At 45.5% G+C, this 23,773-nt stretch overlaps 1 protein-coding gene across 1 annotated transcript; it reads right to left on the bottom strand.

Annotated features, from left to right (window-relative positions):
• Window positions 1–10,448: 10,448 nt before the first annotated feature.
• On the bottom strand, window positions 10,449–11,809 carry LOC118769514 (C-type lectin domain family 4 member E-like). The gene is made up of 3 exons (XM_036516643.1): window positions 11,690–11,809; window positions 11,211–11,311; window positions 10,449–10,596 (listed from the first exon to the last, which is right to left on the bottom strand). Exons 1-3 carry the CDS (start codon window positions 11,807–11,809, stop codon window positions 10,449–10,451), a joined length of 369 nt encoding a protein of 122 aa, XP_036372536.1.
• Between the last annotated feature and the right edge of the window lie 11,964 nt (window positions 11,810–23,773).

Below are 23,773 nucleotides of genomic sequence, written 5' to 3'. Positions count from 1 at the left end.
CCATACATTGTGACTATCATTACCTTCACCTAAAATAAATAGTTGTTAGATGTTTCTTAAAGGATTTAGAACATTTTTATAATGTGTTGCTTAATGTTAATGATACATTATACATTAATTTAATGATGTGTAATGATTGTATAATGTAATGTGACAACTAAGCTACCAAAAACCCAACCCTTTCGATAGTGGTCCCTCAAAGCCAAGGGGACAGAGCACCGTGGATCTTGAACAGATGATTTCCATTAGCAGCACTGTGAAATTTCATTTGTGTGACTCTAGATGGCGCTGTGACGTTAAATATGCAGATACCTCGCCGCAGTTGTGTCCTTTGACTATTGTAATTGAGTCTGTGTAACCTGAAACGTGACGCATGAAAGGTGAGGATGGAATTGTTTCATGGAGGTCTTGTTGTGTACACAAATCCAGGAAATAATAATTTACAAAAGTGTGCTAATGATTACTTATAAAAGAGTAATACTGATTGTAGATGGCCTTTTCTCTTCAGATATCAGCAAGACGTGGCTTTAAAACATATTTGTTTTTCTTTTTGAAAATGTGTCCTATATACGCCTATAGCTTCACATAACCTACATCTAACAGTAGCCTAAAGCCTACTGACTGCAAAACTTGGGCTTATATGTAGGCCTAAGCTAATTTACACCAATACCATGACTAAGGTTTCATACAATAAATATCCTGCACATCAATATCCTGCTTACATTTTACATGGTTAACAATTCTATTATCACCGGTTACCTGGATAATTCCTGCCTTTCTGAAACGCCTCTGCTAAAGAACTTTCCCTCAATGAAGTGGGGGTATCTGCCTGCATTTTCTCCACCTCTCGTCGTTTCTCCTGTAACTGGTCATGCTCTTTTGGGTGGCAATTTAAACGTTTCATGAGATTTGTGGTATTGCCACAATATCTGACCGTTTTGTCACATATGCTACATTTCGAATCATTGCTATTTACCATGTCAAAATAACTCCACACGAGGCTGCGTTTACATTCTGCAACCGGCACTGGGGCTGAGCGACTGGGTCTGTTTCTGTGTGTGCCTTATTACAGACGTTGTTGGGCGCTGAGTGAGAAAGCGGAAGGAAAGTAGTTGTTGAAAGTTGAAAGTAGTTCCTATCCAAACTAACCATTCAAAAAAATGAGCAAAAATACTATGAAATTAAATTAATGAAATCAGACGTTTAAAGCATTACCTGTAATTGATGAGGATCGATCCTTAAAACTGAAACATCAGGATCGAAATATCGATATTTTGGTATCGATCCGCCCATCCCTAACACACACACACACACACACATATTCCCTTTCAAGCATGCACAAACACCACCCTCAGCCCTCTCGTCGCCCCCTTGTATCTGCACGGACGCTGCTGCTTTCGGGTAAGGCGCGTGCTCTCCTTCCCCGGCTCTCACAGGTAAGGCGCGTGCTCTCTTTCCCCGGCTCTCACAGGTAAGGCGCGTGCTCTCCTTCCCCGGCTCTCACAGGTAAGGCGCGTGCTCTCCTTCCCCGGCTCTCACAGGTAAGGCGCGTGCTCTCCTTCCCCGGCTCTCACAGGTAAGGCGCGTGCTCTCCTTCCCCGGCTCTCACAGGTAAGGCGCGTGCTCTCCTTCCCCGGCTCTCACAGGTAAGGCGCGTGCTCTCCTTCCCCGGCTCTCACAGGTAAGGCGCGTGCTCTCTTTCCCCGGCTCTCACAGACAGTCTTGACCGTGTTTGAGCGAGTTTTTCTTTTCCAAGTAAACGAATCTTTGAGAGGGAAATCGAAACTGAAATTGTGGGAGAAATGTGCGCTCTCAGTCTTAGTGTTAGTCGGCTGATTACAGCACGCCGTAATCCCATAGTATCAGAGAGAGATGCTGAAGTTTCGAATACCGCGAAAACAAGAATACGTTACTTTTTCCTCAATGTAAAAAAAATGCAGTTTCACCCGCCAGGTTGTCCCTTTCATTTTGACACGGAATTAGCATTTTAACAGTGCTACTCGCTTTTTAAAAGGAGAGAGGCGCAGAAAACGGCCGAAGAAAAAAAACAGATGCAAAGAAGAGAGCGCGTGGCATGGGACGCTGCAATGCCTTCTCGTGGGTGACATTAGTGATAATAAGGTCCGCTGAAATATTCAAAACCGCAGAAACTGCGGCAATACTGTTTTATCAATACTGACTCACGAAAGAATTTAAAGTAAACATATAATATAACGGTAGAACTCATTTAAGCTTGATGTAAACTGCTGTGCTGCGTCTGACAGTATTAATTTACGTATTCCTCAACAGTCATATTAATGGAGCACATCAATAGACGCACGCACACACACGCATATATCAGTGCATACCTGTGTGAATTGAGCTGACTGTCCGTAGAAGTAGTTTGCACTGAGCTGTTCCTCTGTCTCTCAGTCGTGGAAGAACTTACACTGAACAAGGAAGGAAGAGGCTTTGGTTTAACTGCGTTGATTGAGTAACTGCACTGGAAAAGTTTGTCTAGCAAGTTTTGGTTTCTGTACTGCTCACTTAACCTGTGCCAGCTTAATGCGTAAACTAGCATAGATATCAATCTTAGTCATTGAGAGTGAACAGTTATACTTACCTTTATGTATAACCCTCACATGTATCCCACACATACAAGCTGTTTTTTTTTCTACTGTATATTTATCAGCAATTTGATTTGATATGATTAAAATCTCATATCCCAGGACAGTAAACAGAACATTGTCAGTATATATTGAACCTTGTCGTTGATATTGATTTGCCTCTATGAACTTGAATATGAACTTGAAACTCACTACAGAGAGTTTGAATGTCCCCGAGCTGTTGTGTTTTTGTTTTTCCCTGTCCATGTGCTTTTGTTTTCCTTGTACTCTAGCCCTGCCCCGCTCTCCGCCCACCTGATTGTCTCCACCTGCCTGCCTGCACTCCTGCTTCCCATCACCTAATCAGCCCAGCCCTATATCTACCCTGCTTGTCTCTGTGTTGTTTGCCAGGTTGTTTCAGTGTTTCTGCCTGTCTCGGTTCCCGCCTGTTTCCCTGTTTTGATTTTGCTGGTTTTTGCCTTGCCTGTTCCTCGACATCGTCTCTGCCTGCCCTTCTGTCCTGATTGCCTGATCTGCCTGCCTTCACGGTTTGACCCTGCCTGTTGCTGTTTTGATCCTTGGACTGCCTACCTGCTATTTTGACCCTGCCTGTTTTTGGACTGCCTGCTTGTTTGACGATTCTGTTAATAAACGCCTGGAATTGGAGCACTCGTGGTCCGCGTCTGAGTCCGTGCCCGAGTCCTGACATTGAAGTTCATATCGTAAATGTATTTGTGGTGTGTGTGTGTGTGTGTGTGTGTGTGTGTGTGTGTGTGTGTGTGTGTGTGTGTGTGTTCTGATGTGTCTCACTGGCATGGCTGAGTGAATGAAAGTGTGTGGCAGTGTAAAGCAGGAAGTCTATGTCGCAAAGATCCCACTTTATCCTTCTGTGGCATGGGGCTGGGTGTGGCCACAGTGCTGGGTAGCGGTTAGACGCTACCCCCACAAGAAAGGGCCGAAAACCGGCCAACCGCTGTTCTGTTCTCTTTCATAGAATGGAAAGGTTATGAAACCGAGAGCAAGGAAGAGACAAATCGGCAGATTTGAACAGAAAATATCCCAATCCTGGCCAACGGAAAGCAAGTCCTCCCACAGTGTACTGAAGGACGAGTCTCTAACTGACCTGGTCATCCGCTTGAGGCAGGAAAGCCCAACCAGCACCTGCATCCCTCTGAGCCACAGGAGAACCTGGGCTGATTAACCATGCCCCTCAGCTGTGCACACCTGCACCAGGTAACCCTAATCCATGAAACATTCCCTCACTATAATAACTAACCCACAGAGCTTTCCCTCACTATAATGCATGTGAATATCATATTCTGCATGATCTGATAAAAAATTACCTACTTGTCATTTATATTTTATGATTTAATCAGTTCTATTAACTCGGTCCACTTCACCAGATTAACATGAACAGCATTCAGGATAGGAGCCAAACGAATCTGTGACAGTGATGTTTAATGGTAATACATTATCAGCAAGCACATTTTCACACATACTCACAACTCTCAGGGTTTGTTTGATTGCATTACATACAGAATGCTAATTGTTATTAATCATTATCTAATCACTTTTTTTTCCCCACACACTCATGTCTTAAATGTTGAGAACCGGATACTTTGTGAACAATATTTTAAAAAGACAGAACTGAATGTGTTAAATAATACTGGAAGCATGAGTAATAATCATGTTGAAGAAAGAGGAAAAGTTCTTCCAAAATTTTCATGCAGTGAGGAGCACTAGTTACTACCTGTAGCCAGACGGTTGTGAGTCAAACTCCCAGGGAACAGAGAATAAGTGCCTTTCTGCTCAAGGACAGTGGCAGTACCTTGACCTGGGAATCAAACTAGCAACCTTCTGGTTGCAAGCTCGGCTCCTTAATGGTGCTCTGTAGCAAAAGGTATTGCCAGGGTAAGGTGGGGTCCCAGGTTTGAGCAGGTAGATGAACTAGGCGGCAGCTCGCTCACAGACCCAACTAATCTTGGTGGAGCAGGGCTGGTCATTCCAGCACCAGGAGTTATGGCGGTAGTAGTATTCACAGCTGCTGACCGCACAGTGCTCACGCCCCTGTGCGTTATTCGGTTCTCCTGGTTTCCAGAACCTGGAAGCAGAACCCATGAGAGGAGGATGAGACTGGCGTTTCATCTCACACCTGGCATTCAGAGGGGACACAGGAAGCATCTCTCACCCTGCCTGTAGGCTCCGGCCATCGACCCACTTCCACGTCCCCTCCTTCTCGTTGTCAGTCAGGCCAGTCCAAAAAGTCCTGCTCAAAGTTTTCAGGAACTCCTGAAATACAGCAAAAACAGGTCAAACGAGAGAAGACACAATTTCTGGTGAAGCTTTTGCTGTTCCACTCTGCGCTCTCTCTCTCTCTCTCTCTCTCTCTCTGTCTCTCTGTCTCTCTGTCTCTCTGTCTCTCTGTCTCTGTGTCTCTCTCTCTCTCTCTCTCTCTCACCTGTTCCTCTCTGCTCTCTATGATAACCAGGTCAGCCCCTCTGTTCTTGCAGTCTTGTCTGCCCTCATCCCAGGTTTTATGCTCATTGGAGATGTAATAACAATTACACCTGAACCCCTTCCAGTCCTGGGGGCAGGTCCCTAGAACACAGTGAAGAAAGCTTAGTTTTAGCACGCACACACACACACAAAGGAGAATGTACATATTTAAATAATAAAGACACACTTCCAAAAACACAAATGGACAAAGACTCTTCAGATCTGTGGCCAGTTCAGTCTTTGGTGTTCAGTGTTGTTTGATGTTTAGTGTTTATTTTTATGTAAAACCAAGGGGGAAGAGATGACAGTTCAACTCCTGGCTTCAGAGAACTGACTTGGAATAAAACGCAGTCTTACTGGTCTCAGCAAAACCAAACAGCATAACAAAACACCCGAGCACTCACGGTTGTAAGCCCCAGATAAATTCTGTATACCGATGTCCCCGTAAAGGGCAATTTCCACACTCTGAAACCAAACTGCTTCACAATAGGCACAATAATAGATACAACATTCTCCATCAAGTTAATTTTCCCCACTGTTGGTTTATATTTCCTCAAATTCAGTCCGTTTTATATCGAGCACAATTTGCGTTCCTCTCACAAGGTGATCTCCTTCGTACATCTGCAGATTACACAGATAATCCCCAGAACAGCAATATTGTCTCTGTCTGCAACCTGATTTTCTGTTTAGCCTACACATCTGGAACATCTGCCTATACGTCACATGCATTTGGTGATGGCATAGACAGAGGATAAGCTTTTGAGTAACTGTTGTTCAGTCTGTCCCGAAAAATTAGCCCTGTAACTCCAACAGCATGACTGGAACGTCATTCGTGGGTTGAATAGGTGATTGTAGGTTCCAACAACCTACAAATTACTTACCATTAATTAAATATGTTACCTTTGATTATTTGTTCGAAAGGCAATTAAAAGACGGGGCTAATGTCACAGGCAAGCAAACATGTGCATACAGACACGTACACACACACAGACCTAAATTCAGTATCATTCTGCAAATGATGCTACTCACCCAATTGTAGTTGCAGATTGTTTTTCTCTCTTTCTAACTGGTCTCTCTTTGCAGTGCAGGTGCTGTAGCTGGTCTCTAACTGGTATCTCTTTGTAGTGCAGGTGCTGTAGCTGGTCTCCAACTGGTCTCTCTTTGCAGTACAGTTGCTGAGTCTGGTCTCCAACTGGTCTCTCTCTTTGGTGCAGTTGGTCTGGAGAAGATAACTGTGTAGAGACAAACTGTTCCCTTTCTTCTCTAAATCTCCAATGACGTTGTTATCTGCAGAGTGGACAGAGATACAGCACTTTACTGAATCACACTCAGTGCAGCAATAATTATAACCCTGAAGTAAACTTTATCATTTCAATATGGGCATGAAAGGGCAACAATCTTGTTCATAGTCATCTTATGTGGACCTCACATCCATTCTGCTAACTTCTAATATCAATCACAATGCCTTACATTCTGAGCCACTGGCATAAACATCGACGGTGCAACCGGTGCAGCACCCCAGGGGCCCAGAAGCTGTCAGGGGCCCATGTAGGAAGGCAATTTTTGCTGCCTTAATATTGTAGATGGGCCCTCTCACGCACTGACCGTTTCACGCAGTCTTCAAAGTAACCATTCAACAATATCATTAAAATTACTTGTGATTGTATAGTAGCAATTGTCTGCTTTGCAATTGTCTGGAGTGGTTGTGTATCTGTGTGTGTGTGTGTGTGTGTGTGTGTGTGTGTCTGTGTGTGTGTGTGTGTGTGTGTGCGCACGAGTGTTTGCACCGGGGCCAATCACAGTTATGTTACGCTACAGACCAAGACCATCTACAGCCTAATGACTGGCATCTGTACAACCTGTCATAGAAGGATCTCTGAGAGCTTTAACATGGACAGGTGGCTTTCACCTGGATGGAACAGCAGGGGGTTTATAAATACAGTCACAGTGGGTGAGGACTGGGTGCCCTGTTTGGCCTGGAGTGAGTAATATGTGCCCAGGACAGGCGGGTCATGGGGTCAGAGCGTTTCTGTGAAGACTCTGATTTACCAGTGCACCCCTTTACCAGGACATGATAAACACGGGTTTATCCACAATGCATCTCTTCACACACACCATGCCATGCAGAGAAGCAATGGGTATTTTTTGCAAGCTTTAGAGCACCCATAACCGTATAGAAACAGGATGGGCTCAGTAATTAGAAGCTGAACCAGTTAGCCTGCAGACACAGATGAGCACCACAGCACTTTGGAGTAACAGTGTGAGGGAAAGTCAGGAGCTCGATGTCGTGTCTCATCCTAAAGACAAGACATAGGACTGTATTTTGATGTTTGACCAAAGAGAAGAGCGCCCCCTCTTGGTTGAGTAAGACCATTGGCGGTGGTAATCTGATTTTTCCATCTGAGGCCGTATTTTAGTGTCTCTCTCTTGCTTTAATGTGAGCTGGATGAGAGTAAAGCTATTGACTAACACACTCACAGTGGACGCACAGGGCTATGATGGCAGTCAGCAGGAGAGCAGACAGCAGCCCCAGAACCACTGCAGCGCGTCTGTGGAAACCTGGGTTTCTGCCTGCTGATCTCATATCTGTGGGGGAGAAGAAGAGGTGCAAGTGAAAGCACTCACACACACACACACACACACACACACACACACACGCGCACACACACACACATGCACGCACGCACACACACAGTAATGGGTTTGTGAAAGAAAGAGTAGGGTGTTCCCTAAAGGCTAAAAATGAAATTAATCGCATTACCTTTGGTTACCACTCTAAGCTTAACATTTTACCACTCAACAGTTAACATTTTTACAAACAAATATGATGAGAAACACTAGAGAAGACTTAATATTTCCCCTTTTAAGCAGGTTTGGTAACCATATTTGATATATGCTATTCACTCGTACAATTCCAATTTACACATTTTATAATCTTGTAATTACACTGTAATAGAAATGCCATTCCAAAGCATGTGCATTTTGTACCTAATATAAAACACAATAAAAAGAAACTAATATAAAACAAAAAAATTACTAACTAAATTACTAATTACATATAAAACATTAGTTTGTGATTCATGAAACTACTCAGATATTACGAATAATCCAAGTCCATCTCCATAAATTGCCCGTAACTGAAGCTATACCCCAACCTCAAACTTAAACTCACACTCCAGCTCTGATATTGAACTAACCAATAACTTCAGCTTTACCAAGTCTTTAGCACTTTATGTTATGACATGTGGAAATAGGTAAGCTTGTCTCTGATGAAAACTGGTACTTGTTAGAAATACTTCTCCCTGGAAACACAACATGCTTTTGATAAGTTCTGTTTATTTTTACTTCACAAAATGGCCTCCTGGCGTGATCTCCCTGAGGAAGAAACATTTATTATACATGCTCTATAATTTCACTCGCAAATTTCTCTTTAAAATCTCTGTTCTGCCTTTTCCTCTTTCCATCAGCTGTCTCATCCCTCCCTCTTTCTCCCTCCCCTTCCTCTCTCGCTGTGACTCTGTGCCCTCCAGGTCTCCGCAGACCCCCTGAGGAACTGATACGATCTCCCACAACCACATGGAAACAGAAACAGCAGCCATTTCGGCTCTCCGTGAGCCCACTTCTGCTCTGTGACTGTGAGTGAACACACAGATGCCGAAAATCCATGGCAAACGATGTTAAATGCAAACCCTTTCATGTTTGAACAGCCCACTCATGAAATTAAAGCCTCTGTGCTCATTTGGATGTCTTTACTGTGAATTGTGGTGCATAAGTTGCTCCCCAGGATGAGTTTCTCTTCCTCTAATTTGAGGCCACAATTTCAGCGTGCAACGCCACCTGGATGAAGTCTGGCATAAAGTTCTGGATTTGCAGTGATTCACGGGAGTCTGATCCCTTTAGGGGTGGTGTTCGTCTTCACTGAGTGAGTTGACAGTAATCGAAATCCATGAGGTGGAAGATCTGGGGAGAGACCACCCAAATCTGTGCACTCCCTGCCCCCAATCTCAGCCTCACCCCCATCCTGCATTCATATAGTAATAAAGGAGAGGCCATGCCTAGCAATGACACAGCAGCACATCCAATACATAAAAACACAAATAATATATAAATACATCATTTTACATTTGGAAAAGCACATTTAGGCAACTTTTTTAAATGCACATGCTCTCAATGATTAGAATAACTCTGAGATGTTTGAATTGATGAAATACTGTTTATACTGTTTAAAATCGGTTAGTCAACATATCACTGCTTATTTGTTTAGCTGTACATTGCTTTAAAAGTTAACTTATTATAGACAGGTTGGAAATGAAAAACATTCACATTCATTGCCTTAGTAAAACAATTTTTTTATTTAACAAAACATGGAGTTCAGAATTGGTATTTTCTCCTGGTTTACAAAATTATGTGTTAAAAGTGAATCATGCATTATGAAAGAGCAACAGTTTAACATTATAAGGTAATAAAAATGTGTGACACCAAAAAGCATACAATTACCCTCTGAAAAATCATTTACACTAACAAAAAATCCTTTCAATAGCAATTTAAAGCCATTTAAATACAACTTTGAACAGGTATTAGCATTTCTTAAATCACGATCTTTCTGTATTAGCAACTCAGTGTTTCATCATCAGAATCAGAAGAGTAATATATGAAATAACTAAAAAACCCAGAACTGTAAACTCAGATTAACAGCATGTAAGAGAAGCAGGATATCAGATATATTGCAGGAGCAGTAAGAAGAAGCCTGAGGAATATCAGAATACAGCTCAGCTGAATACGATACGCCGTGTTTGTGGGCTGATAGCACATTGTTTGAGTGAAATGGTGTTCAAGTAAACAGATTGAGTCAGGCGCACATTTGCCATCTGTGAAGAAGCTGGCCAATGTTTTTCACATGAAAAGGTTTTCTTTTAAAAACACAAGAAAGGACACAGTACAGAAAGGTGCCTAATTTACAACAGGACAGGAAAAATGTCAGTAGGGAGGATTGCGTCTTTGCAGTACCTCTATACACATCCTCACCTTTGTGCGTTTTTACTCGAGTGAGGTCGGCAAGCACACCTGGGCGTGTGTGTGATTGATCTCCTACCTGTGTGTAATGCTGCTGGACTCTGGTGTTGGGTGTGGTGAGCCAGGCTGGGCTTGCTGCCTTTGATGGTGTCCACATTGTCATAGATGTGCTCTGACTCCATTCTGTCCTAACCTGTCTGTGACAGACTGCTACAGTCTCCCAGCTGCGTGGTGCTATAAGCACATCGGCTCAGTCATTAGCGCTCTGCGGTAGAAACCAAAAGTGTGTTCATGTGTGTGTATGTGTGAGTGCAGTAAAAAGAGGAAGAAAGAAAGAGAGAGAGAGAGAGAGAGTTACTGACAGGTTGTGGTTTCACAGATCCAGTTTTGCATGTTGTTGCATGGGAGGTCGTTCCAGGCATTCATCTGGTTGTCTTTACTCTCAAGACAAGCGCAGTCTTCTCCAGAGTTAGCATTATTAGGCTCGCCAGATTTCCAGAACCTAGAGAAACAGTCAGAGATTCAAACTGCACACAGCGTGCACACACATGCACAGAACTGAACACACTGCCGCATCGTGGGCACAGTTAGCAAACAAGTGAAAAACAGAGAGAGAAGTAGTCAAATGATGAAGTTTCACAATGAGAATCTTTTTAATGCTACACATACACACATATGGCCTGATGAACTCTGAAGCTAGGTGCTGTATGGGTTACAGATAGTGTGCTTTGATTTTGGAGAGCTAGTGGTGAACATATGTGCAGGTCATTGTGTTTTTTTTTTTTTCTTTTTTTTCACTTTCTTCTGCACACCAAATTGTATGTGACAGCTTATGGCCGCTGTTGTACAAGTTATAAAAATCTCTCACTTGCTGCCCCCTACTCTCTATCCTTTTCATTCTCCCTTCTCTGTGAGCTAGCTTGGTGAGAGCAGGTACCATTTTCCCTCTTTTTGCAATGCAAACACCAACTGAACATCAGTCTTGCCCCGGCGTAATAACTTCTCCACACCACACATGCTCAAGCCAATGAGACTACTTTTCTCACTACAACTCCCATGGTGCACCAGGAGGCAGGCACCGAATGGAGGATAACTGACATGCTCACACTCTCTCACCCCGCGCTCAGCGTTGCGCCGTCCACCCATTTCCAGGTCCTCTCTGTCTCTGCGTCAGTCAGCCCAATCCAGAACTTTCTCTTAAAAGCTTCCAGAAACTCCTGAAACACAGCAAACGTGCTTCACGCAAAGCAGAAGCCCTCTTCTCTTTCTTCCTCTCTCTCTCTCACACACACTTAATCCTCTGCCTGTATTTTAAGTACAGCTCAATTCAATTTGATTTATTGGCAAGATATACATACAGATATATAATATATGTGTTAAATAATATATAAAATAGTATATATTATATATTCATATGCTGTATATAATGCAAATAATACACATTGGCAAAGCATGTGTTGACATTACAAATAAATGGGATGATAAAATGACACAAATGAAGACAATGAATGCTTACATTAGAATTACTGCCAGTAAAAATGATAATGGTGCATAATAATATCCATGGTTGAATGAATTGATCTTTATTTTGTTACCTGTTCCTCTTTGGTCTCTATGATAACCAGGTCAGCCCCTCTGTCTCGGCAGTATTGTTGGCTCTCGGTCCAGTTTTTCTGCTCTCTGGAAATGTAGTAACATTTGAAGCTGAAATTCATCCACCCTGGAGGGCAGGTTTTCCCTACAACATAGATAGTAGCAGCTTAGTCTTAGTATTGGCACACACAGACGCACACACACACAAACACTGAAACATGCACACAAATACACACATGCAACATAACCATACACACATACATACAGGCACACATGCACACACACACACACACACACAGATGTAAAGTCAGTAAATCATTCTGAAAGGGATACTGCTCACCCAACTGGAGCTGCAGACTGTTTTTCTCTTTTTCTAACTGGTCTCTCTGTGCAGTACAGTTGCTGAGTCTGGTCTCTAACTGGTCTCTCTCTTTGGTGCAGTTAGTCTGGAGAAGATAACTGTGTAGAGACAAACTTTTCCCATTCTTCTCTAAATCTCCAATGATGTTGTTATCTGCAGAGTGGACAGAGATACAGCACTTTACTGAATCACACTCGGTGCAGCAATAATTATAATCCTGAAGTAAATTTTAACATTTCAGTTTAGTGATAATATTTAAGAAGGCAACATTCATGTTTAGAATGGTCTTATTTACAGCTGATAACCAGTTTGCTAATTGCTGATATCTGTCACAATGCCTTACATTCTGAGCTGTTGGTGCCCCAAGACCATGACAGCACCAGTCATAGAAGGATCTCTGAAAGCTTTAACATGGACAGGTAGCTTTCACCTGGATGGAACAGCAGGGGGTTTATAAACAGTCACAGTGGGTGAGGACTGGGTGCCCTGTTTGGCCTGGAGTGAGTAATATGTGCCCAGGACAGGCGGGTCACGGGGTCAGAGCGTTTCTGTGAAGACTCTGATTTACAAGTGCACCCCTTTGTCAGGACACCGCTCTATTGCAGGGTTCATACCCACAAGCAAAGCCAACCAAAGAAACACTGGACATTTCCTCTAGCATTAGTATGTTTTTGGCCTGGGCTTTGAATCCATACCCTTCTGGGAGCAGGGGTAGAACAGTTGGGAGTTGGGAGTTTCCACCATTTCACTGAGTCTGCTCTAAAACAGGGTAAAAGTAGTGACTAACACACTCACAGTGGACGCACAGGGCTATGATGGCAGTCAGCAGGAGAGCAGACAGCAGCCCCAGAACCACTGCAGCGCGTCTGTGGAAACCAGGGTTTCTGCCTGCTGAAGGAGAGGTGCAAGTAAAACACACACACACCCTGAAGGAGGGAGAGAGATGCAGGGATGGAAAAGTGGGTTTCCTCTGAAAGCACACACAGAGGGTCATGAGGAAATGCAACCCAGTGGCTCAAACCCATTGGGAAGCGAAAGAGCCGTAGCCTTCTCTCCCTCTTCTCTCTTCTCTCACACACCTGGGAGCACCACAGTCGGCCAGACGCAGCTTTCTCCATCCAGTCTCACCATCACCATCATTTACTATAAACAACAATGCTTACAACCAATAAACACCCCCGCAATATAGGTCAATATTTTCCATTGTATACATATGTCATTTATATATGCCTAAGTATGTGTGCCTGTATGTACATCTGCAACTATAGTATATACTGCATTCCTGTGTTGGCAGGGATTGATCTGGAAGCCGTTTCAGGCCGTATGAACACTCACAAACAGTGAAGACGCACACACAAGCAAAGCATATCACTCGCAAAAAATGAAATTTATTCCAAGAAACACAAGGGTCATAATATATAATAATAACATATAATAACATAAATATATACATGCATCAGGCTTTTTCCAGAAAAAAAAAAAATTAAAATACGGCTGATTGAGAAGTGCAATGACAGAAAGGACTGAAGCTTTTTGAGAGTTGTGTGCTTGAACTCCTACCTGTGTGTAACGCTGTTGGACTCTGGTGCTGGGAGTGGTGAGCCAGGCTGCGCTCGCCGCCTTTGATGGTGTCCACGTTGGCGTAGATGTGCTCTGGCTCCATGGCTGTGAGAAAGGTGTGCAGACGTGATCAGGCTGTATGTGTCTCTGTTTCTGGTCCTCTGTGCTGTGTCTTTTATTTATGTCAGTTTTCGTGGTTGTGGTTGACATATATACGTGTGTGTGTGTGTTTGTGTGATAGTGGGAGGGAGCAAGTGAGCACATGGAGAAACTGCAGAAATGATGGCTCTGTTGAATTCCGAGATTTTCATGTATAAAATCTAACCCTTTAATGTCACTGCAGAGCACTTTTTAAAAAATCCAGTGGTTGAGTGAAGTGGAAGGTGGTTGAAGAATCCAGCGCAGTGATTGTGCCCTCGGAGTTCATTTGCTGGCAGGACCCAGTGATCGGTTAGCAAGTGTGTGAAGCTGCCACCCTGCACCTACAGATTCCGGAATATCCCCGTCATTGTGACAGGGGTTCCATTCTGGAACCTTCTCCACTCACCCTCAGAGTGTGAATCCTACATGTTTTTAGTCAGCATTTCAAGTCTCCCACAGAAGATCCCTATATCCCTAAAAAAGTTTCAAGCTCCTCCTGGGATGTCCACCTTCCCAGGGTGCAGTGCGTGCCCGTTCCTCAGAGTAGCCCCGACTGACAAAGAATCGGGCCTGAACCCCGGGAGCAATGTGCTCCCCACCAAACCGACAGACGTACACATCGAACCCGGCTACTTCCTGTCCATCTGGGCGTGTCTCTTTAGTGAAGCTCACAGCCCATTGGTAGGTTTTGTACTTCGTGGCATCGCTGCTCTCTGAGGCATACAGCCCCACCCATGAATAATAGAAGCTGCTCCTCCAATCAGTGAATGACTTCCTGATGTGGAGGCGAGCGTGGGCGTGGCCATCTTGAGTGTACAGCTGGAGAGCAGCTGGAAATCCCGCGATGCTCGTGGGCCTTATCCCACAGGTGGCGTCGAACTCCGGGCCTCTCCAGACAGAATGTCCCAGGGACTGAGTGAAGAGACGTACCTGCAGGCCGTGGTTCAGGGGCTCAGAGGTCTCGTGTGACCCGTAGGTTCTGCCACCCAACCTGATCCTCACCAGACAGCTCTCGTCAGGCTCTGTATCCACGCGGAAAAGCCCCACCCAGGCGTCGTGCGCCACGCGCTCATGCACGCCCCACCAGGTGACCAGGGCTCGTCCACCTCTTCCTGTCTGTACCTCCAGCCGAGGGGCTGTCAGAAAGAGCACAGTCTGAAGCCATGTCGAATAGAACATCATTTTCATTAACAGCTCTATCAATACTACGACCACTGTTATTAAAGTGAGCACACAGGCCAGAACCAAGTTAGGTATTCTGTTCGGATGTGCGTCATGAATTCTGATGTTTCTCATTGGAACTAGAGCTAGGTCTGCACCGGGTTCTGGGTGGAGTTCTTGGTGCTGAAGTACTAGGTCTGCACCGGGTTCTGGGTGAAGTTCTTGGTGCTGAAGTACTAGGTCTGCACCGGGTTCTGGGTGGAGTTCTTGGTGCTGAAGTACTAGGTCTGCACCGGGTTCTGGGTGGAGTTCTTGGTGCTGAAGTACTAGGTCTGCACCGGGTTCTGGGTGGAGTTCTTGGTGCTGATGCATCACGTTGCTGGCCTGTGGGTGTGGTGGCTGGAAGTGAAGGCATTTGAAGACGGGCAGAATGATGGAGGTGGAGTCTAGTTCGGAAGGGGTTTCCTCTTGTTGCTCAGAGCGGACACTGGATACTCCTCTGACTGACTCCTCCCACATGCCAGAGACGCTGCCCTCCTCATCAGTCTGGTCACTCTGCTCAGAGCTGTTGGATGACAGGGAACTTTCTCCGTCAGAATCCACCAGGCTCATGACGAGCGCAAACCCGGCGCGCTGCAGGAAATCTATCAGCTGCATGTTCCCCACGTCTCTGATGATGTCGGAGCTGAGGAGGTAGGTCCCGTCCGGGTTGAAATCTCCCAAGCCGCTCTGGTGCTCTGTGATGTAGACCTCCTCTATCAGCTTTGCACTTCTGTGCAGGCTGATGATAATGCGGTCCTTATTTCGCTCATAGAAATTCCACCGGTTGTTGTAGGCCTCTCGCACGTAGTCGGGCAGGTCCAGAGCTCCCGGGTGGGTGTCAGCGTTGAGATTGCCCACCTCAAGGTACACGTAATCGTAGCAATTGAACAGGGTGGGAAGGAGGCCCTCGTAGTTTCCGTAGTGATGGAAGCCGTAGTCTCCGTCGTCCGGGTCGCACTGCAGCTCCATGCCTCCGTCGTCGTCAAAGGCGACGCATTCGGAGGAGAACCAGTGCAGGAGCTTGAGGCCGTGTCGGGGGGGCCGGTGGCCGAAGCTGACCCCTCTCAGGTCCCTCACTGTCCTCAGCATGGGAATAACGGCCATCATTTTCCTCACAACTACGGAGCCGAGGACCACGGGTTTGAATTTCCTGGCAGGACTCCTCTGTTACGTCACAGTGACTGACCCTGCCAGTTCCTAACTCCAGTCAGCTCCAGGGCCTTGGAATTTCTGCCAAGAGAAGAGGTCATATAATGCGATTCATTTTTTTCATAGTAATATAATATTGTGCTGCCTGTCTGGCATACTGCAGACCTGCCTCCCAGGGGAAAATACCGCCGCCCTTTAGGCCACAACTGATAGGTAAATCTGCAGATCATTAGAGGTGTGGGTTGTGAAGCTGCACGAAAGTTGCACAGAACTGCCTTGTGGAAATTTTTATGAATGGTTGAAGGTTGTTGGTGCTATTACCTGCCTTTAGCCAATGCCCTCTCTGCTTTATGCTTCCAGCTGTCCTCCTCGGTCCCATAGGAGTGGCACTGTCAGGGCTCCGCCCCCCTAGCTGTGGTGTTTTTGTTTTTTCCCTGTCCATGTGCTTTTTGTTTTTCCTTGTGTTCCAGCCCCGCCCCGCTCCCCGCCTGGTCCCCGCCCTCCTGATTGCCCCATTACCTTCACCTGCCTGCCTGCCCACCTGCATCCCATCTCCTCATCAGCCCAGCCCTATTTCTACCCTGCTTGTTCCTGTCTTGTTTGCCAGTTCGTCTCAGCGTTTCCGTACCTGTTTCGTTCCCGCAGTTTTTTTTGGATTTCAGTATTCTCCGTGCCTGCCCTTCGTCTTTGTTTTCTGCCTGCCGTTTTGTCCCTTTGCCTGATCGTTTGCCTGCCCGGTTCCTGATCCTGCCTGCTTCTGTTATTGACCCTGTTTTTGTCCACGGACTGCCTTCCGGTTTTCGACCCTGCCTGCTTTTGGTTTCGCTACGTTCCTGCCGTCATTAATAACCCCGCCTCAACCTGAAGCTCTCTTGGTCTGCGACTGAGTCCCTGCCTGAGCCCTTACAGGCTCAGGGGCATTAAGGGCCTTGTGAGAATTCCTGCTTTGCTCTCTAAAGTACATCACGCCCATGGCGACACCATGCAAACATCCTACAGTCACAACATTTCTGCTTTTTTTTTGCCTGGCAGGTGACCTTAACTGGACTGATAAGGGGCAAGGGAAGCCTGTCTGACTTACCCCCCCTGATGCTGCTGAGGGCTCTGGTGAGACAGTTGACGCAGGGCTGAGGTTGATCTGGAGACCAGCTTGACAGTTGTTTTTAAATCATGTAAAGTGTTTGTGAGATCAAGTAAAACGCATGAAAAATAGAACTAGCACTGGCCTGACCTGTTTCTGCTCTGGCCACTGTCATAAGCCCTATCTTCAGTCCCTGTCCAATAAGGCTTGCATGTGATCAGCCATAATGTCGTGGAGACTAAAGATCCCAGCATGTTTGTTTCCTCGCCCAATCAAAGCGACTTCATCCCAACGTAAACCAGACAGCCTGCATTTTCTGGACCTGGAGATTAAACTAGAGTTAACGCTCAGTTCTTTTCCTCATTCTTAATGACATGGTTAAACCGAGGGCTGTTCTGTATGGGTGTGCTTCCTGCAGGTGCTTTAGCTAAATTTCGTGGGCATACACTTACACAATTACTTATCCAGAGTTTGGACGGTACGTACTGTATGTCCATACAGTGGCAGCTGTTAATGAGTAGAAATGGCAACTGCTTTGAACAAATACTGGTACCATTGCTATGGGTATCTATAACAACGCTGTTTGGCTGGCTGACGCATGGATGACGCTGTGTATACAGATATACAAGCACACACACACTCACACACACACAAACACACACACACACACACACACACAAACACACACACGCGCACACACACACACACACACACACACACACACCGGCATTAATGAGGGCGCTGTCCTACCTGTTAGGCAGCAGTTTGCGGGGTCTCTGAGAAGTTTTCTCTCTGCTTCCAAGTTGCAATGTTTAAGACTGTGTTGCCGTGAACTCCTCTTTTCTCTCTGCCCCCCTCTCTTTCTCCTCCTCCACCCCACGCTCTCTCTCTCTCTCACTCCCTCTGCCTCCGCCTCTCTGCTGATGGAGCTGCACAGAGCTGTAAGATCAGAACAGCAGAAAGGGGAGGTACTGGTATTCACAAAAACAGTGCAGTCACAAGGTTTCATTCCACTGCCTGGGTTTGCCAGAGTAAGTAATAAGACCATTGATGGTGACTGCACAGGCTGCTTGTAAGCAGGGCTGTGGCGATCAGGTGTGTAACTCTTTCTGTGACTGGGAAACGTCTTTTGCCGGAGGCAGAACACAGCAAAACACTGGAAGCAAAACACGGCCCTGTAAAAGCCACTCCTGCAGCTTGTACCATCACATGTCAGGTTATGACGCTTCAGTCCCAAGGAGTGTCGCATGTGTGGCCCCAACATGGGGTGTTTCACAAGCCCCACCCACAGAGGTAAAAGAATGAACTCTCCCTCATTTCTGTAGAGCTAATTAGCATTTCAGAAGCACGGAGATTTAAGAGGAATTATGAGGAAACATGTCCCTGTTTGCCTCTTCTTCCTTCTTGTATGAGAGTGTGGGTGTACAACTCAGCATCCGGATGCATCTATTTATAAATCTGTTTTGTTTTTCAGGTTCATAAATAGATTCACATATCTGGGAGGAGGCTATTCCACACTGAATGCAGGTGATCTGTCTCTTTTCTAGTTTGTTTCCAAGGAAAGCAAACCACAGCATTCCTTTGACATCCAGGCCCATGGGGCAGTGTGTGAATGCAAGAGACAGGTGAGGCGTGTCTGATCTAGCCCACGCCATATCTGTGGTGCTACTGTGATGTCATTTTATGCTGTGGAATCCTAGTGGCCATGCATTCATAATCTCTTTGTGCAGTTGTGCCTCTTTAATGTGGTTCCAGACTGGTTCCTCTACATTATCAGCTGCTCGATCTTGTTAATCAATCATTAAACTCATTGAACAAGAGTAGTAAGACAGAGTTAATACTCAGTAATATTTATTTAGCGGTGGTGTGAACACTGCAAGATCCATAATTATGTAATTTAAATTTATAGCAATTACTAATTCTAATTCTTACATCAATATACTGGAAGTGTGATTAAAAGATATGTTTACACAGTAGTGATGTTAAACCTAACAAAAAGTAGTGCAACCTGCATATTATGAGAAAATACATATCATAAGTATCAGAAAACACAAAGGGGAAAGTAACCACAATAAAAAATAAAAAAGACTTCTCCTGGGGTGCATAGCAGTGGTTTATGTTTAATCTCCTTCATGCATGCACATTCCACCACAATAAAACCTTTTTCATAAATGTATCAGCCGCATATTTCAGCAACTTCGGCCTGAACCCTGGAATTAAGTTAAATTGTTTTGCTTTTTTGTTTGATTTTGGAACATGTCGGTGGGAGCATTTGCATTTTGCATTTAATCCCATCTCCGTGCTGTTGCTCATCACAAACATCACATGGAAATTAAGCACAATAAATCCTCTCGGGAGCAGCAAGATCTCTGCTGGGGTTCTTGAATTCTGCTCATAAAGCATTTGCATGCCGTGCCTCTCTTTTCCTTTAGGGGGCAGTAACTGGACACTCGCACTCTGACTCCCAGTTTTTGTAATGCTCTCAGTATCATCCCCCGCGCCATGGTTAGATGGCAGTCTCAGACCAACTGATCCAACTGATCCATTTATATTTCAATGGGGACGTTATAAGATGAGATAAGATAAGATAAGACTTCATTGATCCCGAAGGAAATTATTGTGCCAGAGATTGCTCACATTACAGTATAGGAAACAATGACGATAAAAATAAAGTAGGCAAGCATACAATAGATAAAATACAAATGTGTAAAAAGAATATATAAATAAGTAAGAATAGCGCAGTAAATGCAGAATGAAATATTCAAGCAGCAGGTAGGGTATTGCACAACCATTAAGTGTTTTACTCAGATATTGCACAGTACACGTTTCTATTGAGGTTATATTGTAAGATCTCAGCTGAAATAGACAGCGATTGCTATAATATTGCTGCCCTTTCCCTATAGTTCCCAGCAGGCATAGTGAGGCTGTTGGAGTCTCTGTTCCCATGCAAAATACTGTGTAATAAAAGCAATGTAAGTGCGTAAATTAATATGAATTTCATAAGGTGAGAACCAGCACATGCACAACACATAAACTGTGATTGAATTATACTTTCACAGTCATCATCACAACAACTTATATGACATTAATAAAATATGTGACCATAATACACATACACACACATAACACATACACAAACTCTCACACATATGCACACATGGACACACTCTCCCTCACTCAAAAAAACATAAAAACACACACACACACACACACCCACACACACACACATTCATAACCAGTCACAAAATTGTTGAGGTTGTACATCCCTGTAATGAAGACATTTTTGCTCCTTTCGATACTTTTTTCATGCTTGTTTTTGGTATGTTTTCTTTTCCTCTTTTTCATGGTCTCCTGTGACTTCACGATCACGGTCTCGTGTGACTTCATATTCATGGTCTCCTGTGACTTCACGATCACGGTCTCGTGTGACTTCATATTCATGGTCTCCTGTGACTTCACGGTCACGGTCCCGTGTGACTTCATAGTCTCTTGTGACTTCACGGTCATGGTCTTGTATGACTTTATGTCTGTGGTGTTGTGGCACTCAATGTCCAGACTCAGCAATGCGAACAGAATGAAGCCAACGAGTTCAAACCTAAACGCCAGCATCAGAACAATGATCACTGAGATGACTGTGAGCGCTATAACGTTCTCTTCATCAGCACAGTGCTGTGAGTTCTCCTCCTCTTCCTCCTCTCTGTGAGCTGGGTCTCTGTGATACTTTGCCACAGCGGCAGACTCAGCCCAGTACCCCGGGTTCTGTGGTTCTGGTCCAAGAGTTTTCAGCGAGTGGAAGGGCTGGTTCTGATGGCTTGGATCTGTATCGGACTGCTCGGAGCAGGGGCTGAGTTGTGGACCTACACCGGAGTGTTGGCAGAAGAACAGGTTAAGAAGCTGCGGGGCAGGTCCAGGATGGTGGCTGGGAGGCTCTTGGTTAGCACCAGACTGCTGGTAGGATGGTGTATCTGAGGTGTGCAGTAGGCCAGGGGGGTTGACATGATCTGAATTTTCTCTCCAGGATGTGGGTGATTGATCAGAAAGAGTTTCTCTAGGACTGGATCTTGCACCTAACGACTCCTCTGAACCCCCTCTCTCTGGCCCCTCCCACTCCCCAGAACCCTCAATTTCTGACCCCTCCCACTCCCCAGAACCCTCAATTTCTGGCCCCTCCCACACCTCAGAACCCTCAATTTCTGGCCCCTCCTGCACCTCAGAACCCTCTCTCTCTGGCCCCTCCCGCACCTCAGAACCCTCAATTTCTGGCCCCTCCCACACCTCAGAACCCTCTCTCTCTGGCCCCTCCCGCACCTCAGAACCCTCAATTTCTGGCCCCTCCCACACCTCAGAACACTCACTCTCTGACTCCTCCCACATGCCAGAGACGCTGCCCTCCTCATCAGTCTGGTCACGCTGCTCGGAGCTGTTGGATGACAGGGAACTTTCTCCGTCAGAATCCACCAGGCTCATGACGAGCGCAAACCCGGCGCGCTGCAGGAAATCTATCATCTGCATGTTCCCCACGTCTCTAATGATGTCGGAGCTGAGGAGGTAGGTCCCGTCCGGGTTGAAATCTCCCGAGCCGCTCTGGTGCTCTGTGATGTAGACCTGCTCTATCAGCTTTGCGCTTCTGTGCAGGCTGATGATAATGCGGTCCTTATTTCGCTCATAGAAATTCCACCGGTTGTCGTAGGCCTCTCGCACGTAGTCGGGCAGGTCCAGAGCTCCCGGGTGGGTGTCAGCGTTGAGATTGCCCACCTCAAAGTACACGTAACCGTAGCAATTGAACAGGGTGGGAAGGAGGCCCTCGTAGTTTCCATAGTGATGGAAGCCGTAGTCTCCGTCGTCCGGGTCGCACTGCAGCTCCATGTCTCCGTCGTCGTCAAAGGCGACGCATTCGGAGGAGAACCAGTGCAGGAGCTTGAGGCCGTGTCGGGGGGGCCAGTGGCCGAAGCTGACCCCTCTCAGGTCCCTCACTGTCCTCAGCACGGGAATAACGGACGTCATTTTCCTCACAACTCTGGAGCCGAGGACCACGGGTTCGAATTTCCTGGCAGTTGCGTCCCAAATGCTACCAGAACATCCCATGCAAGAGCATCTGCCGAGAGATGGCACAAAGCATTAAGGAGTCCGTCTTTAAGGTACACTTGTGTACAATTGCTGTATGTCTGAACCTCTATCCTCTTCAAGTGGAAAAAGGCTCACTTTACTCCCCACCCTCTCTGAACAAAGATCTGTGGAAGGTCTGGTTTAGGGTGCCTCACCCTCTGTGGTGGAAGTGGAGTGATTTCTGGGGAACTGCTCTGTCGTCCACAGTCAAACTGGTTTTACAACATTCCCAAGCAGGTACAGGATCAGGGAAAATTAAGCTGCTCTCTTCCTCCATTCCATTAAAATAAGGAGGAAAGAGGGGTGTGGAATGTGCATATATGTGTACATATAAAAATTCCAATATTAGGCATCACAGGCTGGTCAGGCTGATGGTACGTTGCTACATAAAGACACAGACATGCATACTTCAGTCATGGTGTCATGGCCTCAACTGTTTCTACATCCTTAAATACTCACTCACACTCTAGTACACACACTCACACACACACATACACACACACTTACCAAGATGTTCACACACACACTCTCGTGCACACACACACGTGCATACACCCAAAAATAGATAGACACACACGCTCACACACACAGACACACACACACACGCATATAACATGTTCACATACACACACACTCTTGTGTACACACACACAGACACACACACACACACAAACACGCATACCCCCAAAAAACACACACACACGCTCACACACCCACATGTTCATACACACACGCTGGCTCTCTCTCACACACAGATGCTGTACCTTTGCTTGGTAGATGGGTTCTCACCTGATGGGGTCTTGTCTTCAGGTCTTTAGAGCCTTGTTGTTTTTGTGGTGCTGGTGGTGGTGTTGCTTTTGCGGTGTTGGTCCGTTGCTCTGTGCCTCTGTCTCAGCCCTGAGGAAGCACTCACAACACGCCAGTCATGTGGCAGGATGCTTCTGTATGCTGCCCAAGGGTGTGCAGGCAGGTGGAAACCATTTGTATCTAGCACACCCACCCACAGGGAGAGGCTATGAGCCAGTCAGACCCAAGATCACAAGTGACATCAACTGCGAGGAGGAGCACCTTTGAAACTCTGTTTTGTTTCTTATTTTCTGCAGCATGAGAATGAGATTCACAGAGACTTCAGATTTTTTACATGTGGTGGTGTCTAGCGAAAGAGTGTCTCTGGTGGAGTGTTTGCCTATGGTGGTGTTTAGTGAAGGAGAGTATCTCTGGTGGAGTGGAATTATTAGTATTACATATTAATATTTTTTGTAACATCCAAAATATGGCAACAAGCAGGCCCTTTCCCATTGTACTTCTGAGAATGAACAAAAGTTGAAATGTCAGGCTTAACCAAACAATGGCTTCACTGAAACCTTAATAATCCTTACCAGCATTGAGATATTGCTAAACAATATGTGCTTGACATATTGAGCATTCTTACAGCCCTCAGTCACTGACGTTCCTGTCGCTGGAATTTAAGTCTCATAGTCTCTG

This window comes from Megalops cyprinoides, chromosome 22, assembly GCF_013368585.1.
Source record: "Megalops cyprinoides isolate fMegCyp1 chromosome 22, fMegCyp1.pri, whole genome shotgun sequence".
Taxonomy (NCBI): domain Eukaryota; kingdom Metazoa; phylum Chordata; class Actinopteri; order Elopiformes; family Megalopidae; genus Megalops; species Megalops cyprinoides.
Note: the sequence above shows the minus strand (reverse complement) of the source record. Positions and strands in the feature narration are given on the sequence as shown.

What these genes read in the sequence shown, in the direction of transcription:
- LOC118769514 (XM_036516643.1), bottom strand. Translation starts at nt 11,809, where the DNA reads ATGAATTTCAGCTTCAAATGTTACTACATTTCCAGAGAGCAGAAAAAC. An exon ending in TAGAGACCAAAGAGGAACAG is followed by an intron (nt 11,312 to 11,689) that starts GTAACAAAATAA and finishes GCTGTGTTTCAG; the next exon opens with GAGTTTCTGGAAGCTTTTAA. An exon ending in GGCGCAACGCTGAGCGCGGG is followed by an intron (nt 10,597 to 11,210) that starts GTGAGAGAGTGT and finishes CTGTTTCTCTAG; the next exon opens with GTTCTGGAAATCTGGCGAGC.